Raw genomic sequence first — 17,146 nt, 5'->3', positions numbered from 1 at the left:
TTTAAAAATATTAAATAAAAAGCGGAACTCAAAAGTATCTTAATTTCATATCAAAATTTCTTCAAAATAAAAATTAAATAATTTACACTCTACAATTAAAAAAAAAACTATTTTACAATTTTTAGAAGATTATTTGGTATTTGAAATAATTTTTAAATTGAAATCATTTCATTAGTATGCCTTATAAATAGATTGAAAATATTTTGCACTTAATTGTATCTTCAAATCACTTGATATCGTATCTCCGTATCGTTTCCCATCCCTAAGCCCAACCTTGTTAACTTTTCTGAACAGATCCATAACTCAAATGTCGTGAGAGTTTTCGGGGAGTTTTTTAGGTCCGTTGCGCATGCGCCGTTTGTTTTTATTATTATCAGAGGCTGTTGCTTTGGTATTTTGTTGGTATTTCGGTCGCATTTCATTTGAGTTTTCATGCGTAATTGATTTTTATGCACTTAAAGATTTATATGCGAAGCGTGTTAAACACGTTTACTGATTTATTTATATGTTTGACTCGGAATTGGGTCATTCGACTTTGAGTCACCGAGGTTCCAGAAATATTTCAACAATTATAGATTAGATTCTATACTGACAATTTAATTTTGAAAGGGAATGTAGCTCGCAATGATTGATAAACTGACATTCAATCGTAATTTATAGATTGTTTAACAAGGCGAAGCATTTGATGATGATGACACCCCAAATCTATTATCGATATATAGATTTATCGTCTATTTTGCCAAACGATTAATCGCAGCTCGCTTTTTGTTTGTTTTTATGAAATTTATTACATGTCATAAGCAGCTCATTAATTTCCAAGCTTCAATCCCAGTTCAATGACTAAGCTCAGCTTATCAGACACAAATCTTCCAACTCGACACCTACCAACTTGATTAAACAGCATCCGTCTCTAAAGCATAAGTCATATTTCTAAATCTATGTCATGCTAATGATACTCGGAAAATAATATTTATTTGTCAGCTCAACAAATTTCCAAATTAAAAACCAAAACTGGAAAAACTAAACGACCTTATCAAGAGCAACACACAATAACAATTGTCATTGTCCCTGAACCTCAACTACGTCACATCTCAACTATTTTATGACCAACAAACTCAGAGACAAGATTATTGTTTTAGCATTATAATAATGATAGAACCCCCCGAAAAACCAGAAGCAAATCCCATAGTTGTTATTATACTGAGAGCTAAAAGTGCTTTAACTAATTCACTGATTTAAAATTATACATTATATTTTGTTTTAATAATTATTTTAAATTTTATCTCGACTTTTGAAGCAATTACAATTATTCAATTTAAATCGAATTTTTATAGAATCTAGCTCAAGATAATTATTTCATTATTATGAAAAGTATTATAAATTAAATGTGAAGATTTCCCACAGTGATTCTAATCATAATATTTTAGTAATCATATGAGATTAACCTTAAGATCTGTAAGAGATTCCATGGTTAATAATTTTTGAAATATCTAAAATCAATCCTTTCTTAAAATCTTCTTATTTACCGCTAGGAAAATTTTGACAAATTATTAAAAAAATATTTTTAAAATATTCTTTACCAATGTCCACTAAGGTCCACTTTTGAGGAAAATTTTTGACCAGAATTTGTAACATAAAAAACGGTTAGAAACATTAAATTAAAACCTATTAAGTAATTTTTCTAAAATTTTTCTAATTTAAACCAAAATTTTTTAGTCTTTTATTTTAGATTTAAAAATTTATTTTCTTTTAACAGTGATCAAGTTTAACAAAATCTGACATAGGAACTAATATATTAAAATTTTAAGTTTTGTAAAGTTTAATTAACATTGAAAAACATATATAAGTAGAGGCAGTTTGCAAGGGTATTTTGAGTTCGTCACTAAATTAAAGATAACTATGAAATATCGTTGTATTTTTGTAATTGTTTTTTTTTTTTTTTTGTATTCTTGTAGCTTCTCTTTTGTTATTGTTATTGTTTTAGCTGTTGTTTTTGGCACATTAAAATGCTGTTAATGCCACAAATAATTACGTTGAGCGAGACGAATTGAAAATGCAGATACCGCCCCCAAAAAAGGGAAGTGGAAAATCCATGTTACTCGTGCCGTAAATGCGACCTCGTTGATACACTGTAATTGTGTGAACTCACCTTGACAGTGGTGGGCAATTGAGCATTAACCTTCATGGTTGTCTTGGACTTAAGATTGGGCAGTGTTTTTGACTCGTAGTGTTTTGAATTTGTCTCTGCAACTGGAGTTTTGACCAATTCCTCGTATTGTTGTTCAATTGTGGAAATAACCGAATTTGTTGATTTATTTGTCGTCTTTTTGTTATTATCTTTGGAGACACAACTTGTTAAAGATAAACGACGGGCGCTGCCAAGACGAAAGGTGCTACCATTAAAGGTACCACCTGATTTTCTTCTCTGTGATTTATTATTGTCGTTGTTAATTTGAGTTTGTTGTTGTTGCTTTGGATCGTTGTTGATATGTAATGTTGTTGTCTTTTTACACCACAAGCCACTCAAACGATTGCCCATGCTACAGGTTTAAAAACGACCGATTAACCGATAAAGTTAACGTGTTTTTTTAAGTTTCAAAAATATCAATAAAACAAACACTTGTTCAACAGTTTACATGCCAAGTAAATTGTTTTTAAAATATTATTTTATTATTATTTAAATAACAGAAACGCAGGCAATAGAAAGTCGAAAACTTTTGAGGAACAGAATGAGAACCGGCGCGCATCTCAATTCGCCAAATACTGAGAATGGAATTCTTTCAAAAACCGCAAAACACAAAAACGTTTGTCAGCTTATAAGTATCTGTAGCTGTATCTGTGTGTATCTTTTGAATGCGTATCTGTGTGTGTTTATTCATGCCCGAAATATAAAAAAAAAAATAAAAAAAGAGTCGGCGTCGTCATCAGCAAACAACGTTGTTTGTATTTCAACAGTTCCAAGCGCTAACTTCCTTTTGCCCGAACATTTGTTGGCGTACTAATCGATTTTTTGTATTTTTTTTTTTTTGTATTTTTTGTTGTGCTTCTGCCTCTCAGAGCAGAAGCTCGTAGAGCTTCAAAAACCAACGCCAACAGCAGCAGCAACAACACTCATTAATATGCCCAGACCCGACTATACATACATGTACGTTATAAAGAATATATACTATAAAGAATACACTACTCCTACCTGCACCTACAACGTATAATCTCCATCGACAAGAAACTCTTACGCTCACGTTTTGTTCGCTTAAGAGCTTGTCAAATAGTTTTCAAACTGAAGTCAGTAAGTCGACAATGCTGAACCGGGAGTTACCCTAATAGCTTCCGAACTTTGATCAGCCATAACTTTGTCAAAACTCAACCGATTTTCAAGCGGAGTATCATTTTGGTCATAATTTGGTCTCTAAATTGATTCTGCATATAAATATTATAAACTTATAAAAAAATTTATTTTCGATTTTTTCTGCCAAAATCATGTACTCCCCCCTTTGACTTTTTTGAAAAAATATTTTTTTCAAAATTTTAAATCTCGAATTTTCACTTTTAAACAACTCCTGGTGCCCAAATTAGTACAAAACGAAACTTTAAACTTGATTTTGAGAGGTTTCATTTTTCTGTAAAAAATCAAGCTTAAACTAACCAAAAATTTGACTTGTAAAGTTGTTATGTCAAAGGTTTCGCCAACTTTAAACTTCCATAACTTTGTCAAAACTCAACCGATTTTCAAGCGGAATGTCATTTTGGTCATAATTTTGTCTCTAAATTGATTCTGCATATAAATATTATTAACTTATAAAAAAAATTTATTTTCGATGTTTTTCTGAAAAAGTCATGTACTCCCCCCTTTGACTTTTTTGGAAAAATATTTTTTTCAAAATTTTAAATCCTGAGTTTTCACTTTTAAACAACTCCTGATGCCCAAATTAGTTTAAAACGACACTTTAAACTTGATTTTGAGGGGTTTCATTTTTCTGTAAAAAATCAAGCTTAAACTAACAAAAAATTTGACTTGTAAAGTTGTTATGTCAAAGGTTTCGCCAACTTTAAACATCCATAACTTTGTCAAAACTCTATCGATTTTCAAACGGAATGTCATTTTGGTCATGATTTGGTCTCTAAATTGATTATGCATATAAATATTATTAACTTATAAAAAAAATTTATTTTCGATGTTTTTCTGAAAAAGTCATGTACTCCCCCCTTTGACTTTTTTGGAAAAATATTTTTTTCAAAATTTTAAATCCTGAGTTTTTACTTTTAAACAACTCCTGGGGCCCAAATTAGTATAAAACGACACTTTAAATTTGATTTTGAGAGGTTTCATTTTTCTGTAAAAAATCAAGCTTAAACTAACAAAAAATTTTACTTGTAAAGTTGTTATGTCAAAGGTTTCGCCAACTTTAAACATCCATAACTTTGTCAAAACTCTATCGATTTTCAAACGGAATGTCATTTTGGTCATGATTTGGTCTCTAAATTGATTATGCATATAAATATTATTAACTTATAAAAAAAATTTATTTTCGATGTTTTTCTGAAAAAGTCATGTACTCCCCCCTTTGACTTTTTTAAAAAAATATTTTTTTCAAAATTTTAAATCCTGAGTTTTTACTTTTAAACAACTCCTAGGGCCCAAATTAGTATAAAACGACACTTTAAATTTGATTTTGAGAGGTTTCATTTTTCTGTAAAAAATCAAGACAAATCTGACAAAAAATTTAACTTGCAAAATCGAAATTTTTGACTTGTCAACTTTACAAGTCAAATTTTCAACTTTAAACTTCCATAACTTTGTCAAAACTCAACCGATTTTCATGCGGAATGTCATTTGAATTATGATTTCTTCTCCAACTGATTCTGCATATATAAAAATTATAAGTTAAAAAAAAAATATTTTGAAAAATTTTTTCAATGAAGTATACCCGTTGAATTTCCAAGGTACAGAGGGTATAAGAAGCTAACCACAAGGTGTAAACAATGTTGTTAGTCTGCGATTAAGTGACATTTGTATGCCCTACATTTCCAAATGTGTAGTGTTTTACAGAACTCGATTGATATATAATCTGAAATTCCCATAGTAAAATGATTAACTGAAAAAGGGGTTATCAGTATTGCTTGTGGGTCATCATGCCTTGACTTTAAATGAAATGTTTCTTGGCATTTGCTATCATTATCATTCCATTAGACTAGTGTAATCTTTAGCCTGGACTGACTCACAACTGTCATCCAATCGATAGTCGGAATAATCGGTAATCAGTAACAATTCCAAGATATGATACCCGATACTCCAACTGCATTTTAGAATTAATCAGCTTTAATGTAGCGTACACAAAGTCAAGTTTTATGACGACGCACGAGCCATAGAAATATACAAAATAAAAATCAAAACCGAAGCTAAACCGAATACCGATTATTCATATACCCATAACGTCTTTATGTCTGTGGATATCTATATATACATATTTATTTACCAATAACTGGTAACTCATTTACCTGGCACATCGTTAGTCGTTTTGCCATTTGTTGTTGTTGTTTCTACGCCTCTTTACCCCTCACATTCAAATCGTGCTAAATATTATTTATTAATTAAGTTGACGCTATTTTCTACCTATTTACTGCCGTATGGCTTGAAAATATGGTCAACCCGCCAGTCTCTGGGAGTGTCCAGTTCCCCCGTCCCCCTTTTCAAGTTCCACGCCCTTTTAGAGAGTCGCGTGAGGTGTAAGCTATATATACAGTTAGTCAAATAATTCTTATGATAAAGAATTTGTTCATTTATTTCTAACAATAACAATTAATACAACTGAATCTTAAAATTCATTTATTGTACATTTTCTAAGAACTTTTAGCTACTACAGTAAAATACGAAAAAATATATGAATTCAAGAATTGCAATTTATTTTTATCACATTAAATTATTTGAATTTTTTTCCTTTGTCCAAACACTTACTTGACATACTGTATTTGGTTAAATGTGGGACAGAAAGACGCTCGGACTTTTGTTTGTGTTTGCAAAGCTTTTGGCTGTGGGTCAACAGCGTATGCAAAATCACAGCTAAGAGAGCAACGAGAGAAAGAAAGGGAGAGAGAGTTCAGGCGAAAGAGAAAAGTGACGTGAGCAAAAAAGCATTACAATTGAGAGCTAGAAATTTACATTGAATGACCCTTGGGCAGTGTCTATAAATAACTATTAGGCATTGTAGGTTTTTCTCATTAAAGTTTCAATAGTGCAAAGCTGGTTCAAAGAACACAACTTTCGGAATGGAACTATGGGAACTTGTTCTAACTAAAGAGGCAACAATAACTTAAGAAAAATTTGAAAATGTTTTAATGTATTTTGGGAAGGAAAAATAAAACAGTGAAATTTAAATTTAACTAAAAGATTTACAAAAAAGATAAGATCTCAGTAGGATGAAAATTATAAAAACACAACTTCTATAAACTAATATTAGCAATTAATTTCTACAAAAATTCGATATTTCGACTTAATTAAAAAATAATTAGTTTAAATGAATTAGTTCTTTTTCTTTACCTAGACCTACAAAGTCTTTAGTTATTTAAAGCTTTAGTACTCACATTTCCGTAGCTTCTCATGCTATTGGGACTCAGGCTGAAGAGTCTGCCCAGCTGATGATGATGGGATGGTGTTGGAGAACCATTGCTGTTGGCTGGCGAAATGGCAGTGCTAATATCCGTAAACATAGGAGAATGCGTGTGATCTATAAGGAATAGATGTGTTATCAAAGTAAATTACAGTTGAATTAAGTACACTGAGAAAAAATAGATCAGTTTTTAAAATCCACGGTATTCTTTTTAAATATTTTCTTAAAAAAAAAATATATATATGTAAAGAATAGAAAACAAGGGATTTAAAAACAGTGTTTTCTGTTTCCGACACATTTTCTTCATCTTAATTTTTAAATCCAGAATTTTCGTCTAATAATTTTATCATAAAAAAAGGCCAGTTCAAGAAAAAATTAAAAATATCGAAGAAATGTAATCTTACAAAACTAGGAAAAATAAAGATTGTAACTTTTTCAAACATACTTTTTAATCTCAATTTTAAGTTGTACAAAATAAACAATTTAATTTTTTATAATATACTGAAGTTATTCAATTTTCATTTAATTTTAAATTATTTACTAGTCGAAAGTTCAGACATACATATGTATTAACTAGAAAAGAAGGTACTTCCTTTTTGTCAGTGTAGAGAACTAACCTGTCAATTCCAGGGCTGGCGACATATCCTTGGCAAAGGCAAACAAATCGTTGTTGTTGCGTATGTCCGACGAGTTGAGAGTGAGACTCGGCTTACGAACAGCCAGAAAATTGGCTGAGGGCGTCGAAGAGGAGGAGGAGGCGCTGCCAGGGTTGCCATTGTACAGCAATGGCGTAGTGCTGCCACTGGGCGTGGCATTGGGCAGCTTGTGGGATTCCAAAGGTGATGCTGTTTTGGGTATAAAACTGTTGCCACCAGTTGATGTTGCTGTTGTTGTTGTGTGACGCTTTAAAAGTGGCGCTGGTGGCAAATGCGACGGCGACTGGCGATAAATGCTGCCAGACTGTGGCAAATTGACTGAGTCACCCTGTTGCTTTGGTATTGCCAGACGCAGAGTTTGCCGGGCAGCTAGTCTACGTGCAGGCGCAAATTTATTTGCACTCGTTTGTGTATTTAAATTGTTGCTGTTGCTGTTGCTGTTGTTATTATTATTGTTGTTGCCGCTGCTGTGGTGAGCTTGCGCTGCCGTATTCACCAGCTGTGGTGAGTTCATTTTGTTTACGATCGCGTGCGAGAGCGAGAGAGCGATAGCGAGAGAGTAACCGAGAGAGCGGTCGTAAAATGTGAGAGCACACGCGGCGTATGCGCAACTTTTTGTTGCTACGTATTTATCAATGAATTCGTGCTGTTATTGTTTGTTGTTGTTGTTGGGTCTTCATTCAGCGCCACACTGCAGTTGCACAATACCCTAAACAAAAAAATGCATAAAAAACAAAGAAAAGTTATTTAAAACACGTCGCACATTTGATTCCCTTGCAGACAGCTGAAGATTTTCAAAAGTATTAAAATCAAATTTACAGTCAATTAACTTGAAAAAATATTTATTTGTTTTTTAGCCTACTTAAATTTTCTCGTCACGCCGGAGTATTGATACTCTGGCAAAGTCCTGTATACAATTATATACTGCTATTTTATATGATAATAACATGATATAGTAGTCCGATTTAAAACAAATTTGTTCAGAATGTATCCGACAATTTCAAATACACTATATGTGAAATTGGTCGAAATATTTAAAAAAACTAAAAAGTTGTTCATACTAAAGGTTAATTTTGGACCGATCGTGACTAAGGCAGCTATATGATATAGGAAATCGATTGGAACCAAATTTAATTAAAATGTTTATTATAACACCAGGTACATATTCTGTACATACAACAGTGCCAACGAGAAGTTTGCAACTGTCTCGCAATTAGTCGAATTTTGTTGTTGCATGACAAGTGAATAAAGTGCATGATGCACCTTGGGACGTGCCCCTGTCTGCGGTGTCTTCAGTGGTGCCTTTAGTGGTGCTGTCTTTGCCACCGTCTGACCCACTTTGAGTGGCGACAACGTCAACGACAACAACAACGACAACGAAATGCAGCCAACACCTTTTCAGTTAAATATTTCTTTTAGCACGCTTAATTTATTGTTACTGTTGACTTTTTTCGTTGTTCTTTAGTCTCGTTTATTTCTCGGCTTTTTTATTGTTTTTTATTGTCGTCGTGGTTCAGTTTGAACTTGAGCTTTACGTGCGTCGGCTTTAATTTGGACACCGTTTCACAGTGGGCAAAACGTCTAAATTAGCTTACTTATTTATTGCAATTTCTAAATACAAAATAAGGTTTTTTAACTATACAATTTTACAAACTTTGTGCATTTTTCCAATAATTTTTATTAAATTTTCTTATTGATTTTTATATAACTATTAACTTTCAAAGGCAAAATTTGTTTTTTTACTTTTATTGAAAGAACAATGCTAATTCTATTTCTTAATAGTTGCACAAGCTTTTTAAAATAAATATTGATTATTCTAGTAACTATTTAAAATAAAATAATTTTTTTGCATGTATATATATATATTTTTTACATTTATTAAAATAAAAATAAACTTAAAGCTTAAGAGACAAACTACAAAAACTCTACGATTTAAATTAAGCACACTGGAAAAAACAGACACAGCTTGTAATTTTAAGCAAATTTAGCCATTTTCCCCACTGTGCGATTGTATGACTGAGACTTTGAGACAGAGACTAAGACAGAGACTCTTGTCTCAGCTTGTGGCACTGAGAAATCGCTTCCATTGCTCAATTTTCATGAGTTGCGTGGGAGCTGCCATAATAGTCCATATGCCATTTAATGGCGTGTTTAATCTGTAATATATATATACGTATTATACATCTACATATATCTACAGAATTATAGAGAAACAACAACCACAAAATTTATCCATTTTAGTTTAAATTGCACACGATAAATTCTTGGAAACGTAAATGAATCTTATTTTTATGTGCTTATATGTAAAAAGTGCGTCGGTTGAACAAAACTAAAATTCAAAGATTAATCGGACCTTGAACTCGCTCATAAAGGGTTCTACTAAGGTCAAAATAAAACAAAGCTTTAATACTTTAACTGTGATAAAAAAAATGAAGTTGATTCAATTAAATTTGCATGTCAATCAATGCATTTCAACTGTCAATTCAATTGGCTCAGATTGAATGTCAAAAAAGCTGAAAATATATGCATTGACAATGTGAAAACTGATTTGGATCAATTATTTTTTTAAACTGCAAGTTTTTCAATTCAATTACAGTTTCAATCAGTGCAATGCAAGTTGACAACTAATTAGCTGAGTTGTCAGATTGAAGCACTGATTGAATGTAAACTTAATACTTTGATTTATTTTTTTACAATTAGTTCAGTAAAATTTGCATATCAATTCTTTGCTTTAATCAATTCAATGGTAAATTGACAGATTGAAGCATAGATTGAATATAAAGTGTTCTTCAACTTTTTGACAAGTGAAATTAAATTGTTGTATATATATTTTATTTGACAAACTTCAGTCTGCAATCCGCTTGTAATTCAATTCAATTCGCTGCCAATTTTCTGTTGCAGTTTCTGTTGCATTTTCAATCAGTCGATTGAAACTGACAACCAATTAGCATAGATCTGTGATTGAATGCCAAACAGATGATGGAAAGTGCCAGTTTGAATTGTCAAAAGTGACAGAAGACGTGACTCGACACTCTTCTACACATTTTAATAGGTTGCAATTCTTTTCTCGGATTCTCTAGCTGCATTTGCATAGCTAAAACAAATATTTAAAAAAAAAAAACGCTGAGTTTGAAAAGCCGTCGGCCTCTGGCGGCAAATACTTTTGCCTTTAACAGAGTTAAGCTAAATTTCTGGCATATTTGCACACGGATTTACAATAAATTGCAATTATGCAAATGAGGCGAGCTGTGATCCGAGACTCTGAGAACTTGGAGAACTCTCTAGAGCCGGTACATTTAAAATTTAAATCTTTGAAAATGCCAAACATTAATCACTGAGATTACTTGGGCACAATTTAGCAATTATGCTTATTGACGGGGCGTGTCAATTTGATCAGCTGATAAATGATAAATGAAATGTGATTAAGCGATTTCATTCATTTTGGTTTGATTTGACGTTTCTCGTTTTGGGTCAAGTTCAGCTGAACAGGTTCATATTTATTTTTTAATTTTCTGTAAGAATTAAAAGAAGAAAAAAATAATTAAAAGCAAGAATAAAATTCATGGACACCAACAAAGGGATAACAAAAATTGAATATTAGGACAAAAACGGTGAAATTGAAACTGTTTCTAATAAAAATTGCTCCATTTTCTTTTTGTAATTTTTTTTTTTTTTTGATATTGGAACTTTTTTATTTTTACTTTCAATTCATTTTCTTTTGAGCGTAACTTTATAATACCACTAGTTCTGTATTTCTAATCTATTTTTAATAACAATCTTTTCTATTTTTTTTAAATTTTGTTTTTTAATTTAATTTTCTAAAAATATTTTTCTCAATTTTAATTTCCCAAATTTTATTTTCAAATTACAAGCTTTCAAGTTTGTTTTTACTAATTTATGTATTCAAATTTCGATATTCTTAGTATTATTTGTCCATGTATTTGAAGCCAAGCAGGCAGTTGTAAAAATGTCGGATTTAGGTATTTTTAGGAGGTGAAATTAGGACGTTTCCCCAGCCATGAGTTTGAACAATCTCGAGATCAAATCACTCAGATCGTTCCAGGAGTTAACCGAGTCGGATAAACAGCTGTGCTATGATAGTTATATCAATGAGCCGCTGGAGGATAAACATCGACAGAACAAGTATATCAAGCGCAGCGAGCAGATACTGAACCGATCACGGACAGATCCCTTGGATAACGAATGTTTTCTATCATTCGATGTGTATCCGATCAACTTTAAATACTGCACGGTGATCTTCAGTCTCTGCGGCATCACACATCATTTTTTCAATGTGATCTATTTGAGTGTGATTGAGGAAACAAAACTGGAAAGTCCCGATCAATTTATATGCGATCTTTTGGCCAATATCATAATTGTTGAGATACCGAAACTAACAAGCTTTCTCCTCAAATTTGTGCTATGTCGCAATAATGCGATCAATGAGAGAGTTCTCAAGTTGTTTGCTGAATCGAAAAAAACAACGAAATTCTACAATACATTTCCGTTCATTTGTGAACCGAATGAACTGAAGCACGCCCAGTTGCACGATCCTTACGCCCAGCAGGCGTGGCAGGAGATAATGCAGGGCAATATTGTTCAGACCTCTGTGCGGGAAGTCTTTCAAAAGTATCGTAATATTGCCGAGGAGAAGAATAATCAAGTTTTGCAGCAGTTTCTTGATCATTTCTTTAACTTGGCCAGAGATCTGTTGGACAGCAGATTTCAGATAAATCTACGACTCTGCACCATGGAGCGAATGGACAATTTTGAGCGAATAATACGTGCGCATATGAAAAGCTACAAGGATGAAACTGTAACGCGTCTGTTTCTCTTCGATTTGATCAGAGCTCTGGTCCATATTTACGGCTTTTGAACAAAAATTCACAGCAATTCGATAAATAATTGTGTGCACTGTGTTATAAACATTTGGCTATCAATGAAAATTGTACGTACTGCCAAAATTCAATTGTTCTGAGCATAAGAAATCACTTTTGACAAATAAATTTAAACATCAGTTGCTTGTATAGCGTTTTTGACACTCGATGTTCAACAGTCAGGATGGCCGAGTGGTCTAAGGCGCTGCGTTCAGGTCGCAGTCTACTCTGTAGGCGTGGGTTCGAATCCCACTTCTGACAAGACTTTTTTTTTTGCATTTTTAAATGTTTTTAATTCGCTTTTTATAGTTATCATTTTATTATATTTATTTAAGATACGACATTTGGCATAGGCCAATGGTTGCTTAACCCGCGCTATTAAAGTCTAAGCACTTAAATGCCGCCAATAAAAACTGCATAAATCTAATCTTTTTACGATGGAAATGTTCAAAGTAAAAAGTGGCATTAAAATGCATTAAACGTGCTTCTAAAGTTTTATCACTCCATTAACAAAGTGATTTATCAATTACCTGTCCATGGCTAAACCGATTTAACACGTGCCAAAATACGATATTGAAAGGAATACACGTATTTATCCTTATCAGAGTGTCTCTGAAGCGATGTCTGAACTTCACTTGGATTTAACCTGTTTATTTTTTTTGTAATTATCGCTTGTTTAGATAGTAAAATTAAACAATTGCTGATAAAATAGCTCAGACCTTGTACGACAAATGCTTTGATTTTGTTTACATTTTCATTTTCAATTTTGTTGACGCAGTTGCTTTGTTGCAAAAGAAAAATCAACAAGTCAAGCAGAATAACTTAATAACAGAACTGACCCAACCAAAATGGCATTGAGCCCGTGACCTGAAAAAAACTAAAGCTCAATTGTGTCAACTCTTTGTTTATAAACAAATGTCTGAAAATTACTGCAATTTTATTTGCTGCACTTGATAAATACGACACGATTTACAAGACTGAATAATGTCAATGTGTCAGTTTCATATTTCCCCTTCTGTCACAACCAGGGAACGTTACGATTTCATGGTTTTTAATCACAAATTGTAAACTAAATATATTTTATGCATTTTTATAAAAAAAAGTTATTTTAAATTAAAAATATAAATAGGAAAAAAAGTATTTCAGTATATTTTGGATTATATGGAACTTTTAGTATGATCTGATATTTTATTACAACATCTATTTTCTATTTTTAATTTAATAAATTACTTTTATTAGCAAAAATGAAATTAAGATGTGTACTATAATTTTTAAAAAGATTAAAGTAAGAACTAAAATAATTATGGAAAACTATAGATTATTTTCATTCCAGAAAACCTCATTCAAAATTATAATACCTAAGATCTTTTCACATTTTTTTAGGTATACATTTTTAAAATTGTGGTTGTATTAGCCTTCGACCTTTTGGACTTATTTCCGACCCAATTTCTGACATTTGAATCTTATAAAATGCATTTTTTGATGTGTTTAAAATGCATTAAATTGAAAATTGTGTGTGCAATTGTATATAGCATTGAATGTCTGACCTATTTTAACGATTATAAAGTAAAAACGCTTATCAAGCCCAAAAGAGGCAAAGAGAGTAAGACAGAGAGACAAGTAATTTACTCTCTTGAAAAAAACTGATTGCAAAATCGCAAATAAAATTTGTTTATACTAAAATTTCAGTTTGAGGCAAAAGTTCAATGGCAAATGCGGAAAATTTTTGCGGCATGTCAAAACATTTCATGCCATTTGGAAATAATTATTTCCCTCGGATAAACAAACAATTAAATTAGCTTGAAATGCGCATGCATTCTCGAATTATAGCGGAAAATATTTGACGCTATAAATAGGCGCTATAAAATAGTTGTTGTCGATGTTGTCGGCATTAAGTCAAAGCGTATCTCTCTTTAAATATGAGAACTAACAAAGAGCTTCTATTCTTCAGTTACAACAACAAGAACTACATCAAAAACAATAACAACAACAATTGCATTCATTGTACGCCTCATCAAAATTAGATTGAATTTGAAAATGAAATTGAAAGCATTTAAATTTCTGAATTTTTCACAAATGTGACAAAAAAATTATAGAGAACTCACAATAAAAGTTGTAAGTTCAAATATAACTTAAGAATAAAATTACATAAATTAACAAACCTAAGATATTTTATAAATATGAATGTAATAATTAATAATAGTTGATTTAATTATAATTTCAAACAGTTTTCATTCAAATCAAAAATAGTTGTTTTTAAATTTATTGAAAAAAATTAACAAATATGTAATTTACATTTTAATTAAGACGCTTAGTGAAAAAGTAAAAATGTACAGTGAGCATAATGAACTTGTTTCCCCCATAAATCAAATGAAAATGTCACCAAGTGTCGAGAAACTCATTAAAATAACTCAACAAAAAGCCAAGAAAATATCCCACAGTGTCTGTCTATATCATAAATAATAATATACTCAAAATACACGTACAGTGAACAACAAAAGACTGCCGCCACTAATGAGTGAGGATTGTAAGATTGTGACAGCGTTAAGTCTTCAACGGACACGCCCACAGAAACCGCAGTATTAGCGCCCTGATTTGGGTTTTTGGGCTTTTGGGTTCAAGAATGCGGGTTGACCTCATTTAACAATTTTTGGCCTCTGTTTTCGAAAATCTTCTTCGGTTACTGGGCAAAGGGGAGAGCCTTAGTAAACAAGAGCATTTTTATTTTACAAGTTCTTTAATGACTAATCTCTGTTTTGAGCTCTTGTCTTTTGTTACTGCTTTTTTATTTATTTAATTATTGACTTCAGGCCCAGCCCATAACAACCAGAGATAAGATTTATTTAGAGGGAAAAATTACGCCGTTCGCAATTAGTCGGCATTTGTACACAATTCGCAGATCGAATCCGTTTAATTTGCAATTATTATGCCATAAAATTGCACTCAAGTTATTTATTTAATATGGCTGCAAGCCAAACTACAAGTAAATTAACTAACTGAACATAATATGTAAGCAAATTAACAACTCTCGTTAACAGCGCAAAGTGCAACAAATAAAAACCAAAAATTCAAATTCCGTGAACAAAAGAAAATAGTTGCCATAATGTTATTCATAGCATGCTGTTCAACTAACAGCGCGATTTAACAGCGCCTGTGTTGAGAACACAAAAGCTGCTTTGGCTTCGATTGCTTTAACAGTCAGGATGGCCGAGTGGTCTAAGGCGCTGCGTTCAGGTCGCAGTCTACTCTGTAGGCGTGGGTTCGAATCCCACTTCTGACAAGACTTTTTTTTTTTTGCTTTTTCACTTTTTTTTTAACTTTTAATAAATTTTACATTAATCCAACAGTTTGTTCGATAGCTACGTATTTTCTTGCTTTAAATAACAAAAACTAATGTGCGGCATATGTTTTTCGTAATGCTGGCATCTTCTTGCTTGTTTTCCTGTGTGGGTGTCATTTGTTGAACTGATAGAATACAGCAGCTACTGCTGGAAGATTCACGAGCTCGTTTAATTCGCTAATCGAGCGCACACACAGTTGTATTTTACCCGAAACATTGATTGAGATATTTCCAATAATTTAATTGATAACTGACCGTTGTTTGGGAACAATTTAATTACGCGTCTTATTTATGTTTGATCATTAATCTGCGCACTTCTACAAATATATTCCCACAACGATCCGACGTTTATGTTGATTTTTATACGCATTCTACTGATGTGCAGTTTAAACAAAAGCCAGATGATCAACAATGTACAAGTGTTTTCTATTTCAATTTTAATTCTTGTCTATTTGAATGTTATATGGTAAATTCATATATTAATTAATAGTAATTATTTTATACTATGCTTTTATTCTCTGGTTGTATATTAAAGTGACTTTGTTGACTTTGTGTATTTGTATTTGTGAAATTAGTTTGTAATTTCAATGTGCAACTTACAGAAAATGCAACTCATGCAACTCATAATCTCAGAAAGTCTCAGAAAGCGTCAGAATCTCGTGCGGCAGATAAGGAACGGAAGCTGTGGTTTTCCCACATCGACTGGAGATGATATTATATGGTTGAGGTTGTGGATGTGGATGCTGTTTAATTTGTTTGACTGTTGATCTGTTGGGTTCTGTTCTCAAATTCCTGCGAGTCAATCAACCCGTCAGTTGTGGCGCTTTTTTGTTGTTGTTGTTGTTTTTACAGTGTGTTTTTAGCTTTTGTGTTTCTGATTTTTTGACCAGGCGACCGACCGATCGACCGTCCCACCATTCCGACTTTTCCGCTCGGTCATATATTTCTTTTTGAACGTTGTATTTATAGACACATGGAACACACACAAAATTTCAACGTAAGATTTCGTAATTGCATAGCAAAAAAAAAATAAATAGAATGGGAAATGCGTTTTGGCCAAAGTGGCAAATAATAAAACGACACTTGACTCAATTTAATTTGATGGATTGACTTGGCATTCACTTTTTTATTTTGTTATAAATTAAAGCGATGAGACGCCAGGCACAAACACACGTAACTAACCAAACGCACCTCGCACCGCTGTAACTTTCCGTTAAGAAAATTATTTTGAACCGACGCGTTGCGCTTTGTGCTGTTGACTGCAATCGAAGCAGCAGAAACAGCAACAGAAACAGAAACAGCAACAGAAAAAGCAACAGAAACAGAAAGAGAAACACAAACAGGCAACATCAGTCAAAGTATGTTGATCGCGTAATCAGCAGAAGATTCCACAGTGATCGAAAATTCTCTGCGCTTTCGTGACGTCACAACATTTGAGGCCACAACGGTGAATATTAAATTATACGACTACAAATTTAAAAAAAAAAATACTATTGAGCGCATACTCAATTTTGCTAGAAATTCAAGGTCTAACATTGCTAATTTTATTAAATTAAACTAACTGGAAATAGCTTAATAGTTATTGGGAATGTTAAAAAAAGTATAATATAATACTTATAGTTAACATTTTTTAAGCCTTGTGCAATATTTAGTTTGTAGTTCCACTGT

General features: G+C 32.2%; 2 protein-coding genes and 2 non-coding genes across 4 annotated transcripts; 3 read left to right on the top strand and 1 right to left on the bottom strand.

Moving 5' to 3' along the window:
• Positions 1–5,972: 5,972 nt before the first annotated feature.
• Positions 5,973–7,961, bottom strand: LOC117786421 (uncharacterized protein DDB_G0281497-like). The gene is made up of 3 exons (XM_034624668.1): positions 7,223–7,961; positions 6,580–6,722; positions 5,973–6,058 (listed from the first exon to the last, which is right to left on the bottom strand). Exons 1-3 carry the CDS (start codon positions 7,773–7,775, stop codon positions 6,053–6,055), a joined length of 702 nt encoding a protein of 233 aa, XP_034480559.1. The 5' UTR covers positions 7,776–7,961; the 3' UTR covers positions 5,973–6,052.
• Positions 7,962–11,233: 3,272 nt separating this feature from the next.
• LOC117786419 lies at positions 11,234–12,286 on the top strand. The gene has a single exon (XM_034624666.1). It carries the CDS (start codon positions 11,280–11,282, stop codon positions 12,135–12,137), a length of 858 nt encoding a protein of 285 aa, XP_034480557.1. The 5' UTR covers positions 11,234–11,279; the 3' UTR covers positions 12,138–12,286.
• Positions 12,287–12,316: 30 nt separating this feature from the next.
• Trnal-cag lies at positions 12,317–12,399 on the top strand. The gene has a single exon. It is a non-coding gene; the product is annotated as a tRNA-Leu (tRNA).
• Positions 12,400–15,335: 2,936 nt separating this feature from the next.
• On the top strand, positions 15,336–15,418 carry Trnal-cag. The gene has a single exon. It is a non-coding gene; the product is annotated as a tRNA-Leu (tRNA).
• Positions 15,419–17,146: the final 1,728 nt, after the last annotated feature.

Source organism: Drosophila innubila (genome assembly GCF_004354385.1).
Source record: "Drosophila innubila isolate TH190305 chromosome 3L unlocalized genomic scaffold, UK_Dinn_1.0 0_D_3L, whole genome shotgun sequence".
Classification (NCBI taxonomy): domain Eukaryota; kingdom Metazoa; phylum Arthropoda; class Insecta; order Diptera; family Drosophilidae; genus Drosophila; species Drosophila innubila.
Note: the sequence above shows the minus strand (reverse complement) of the source record. Positions and strands in the feature narration are given on the sequence as shown.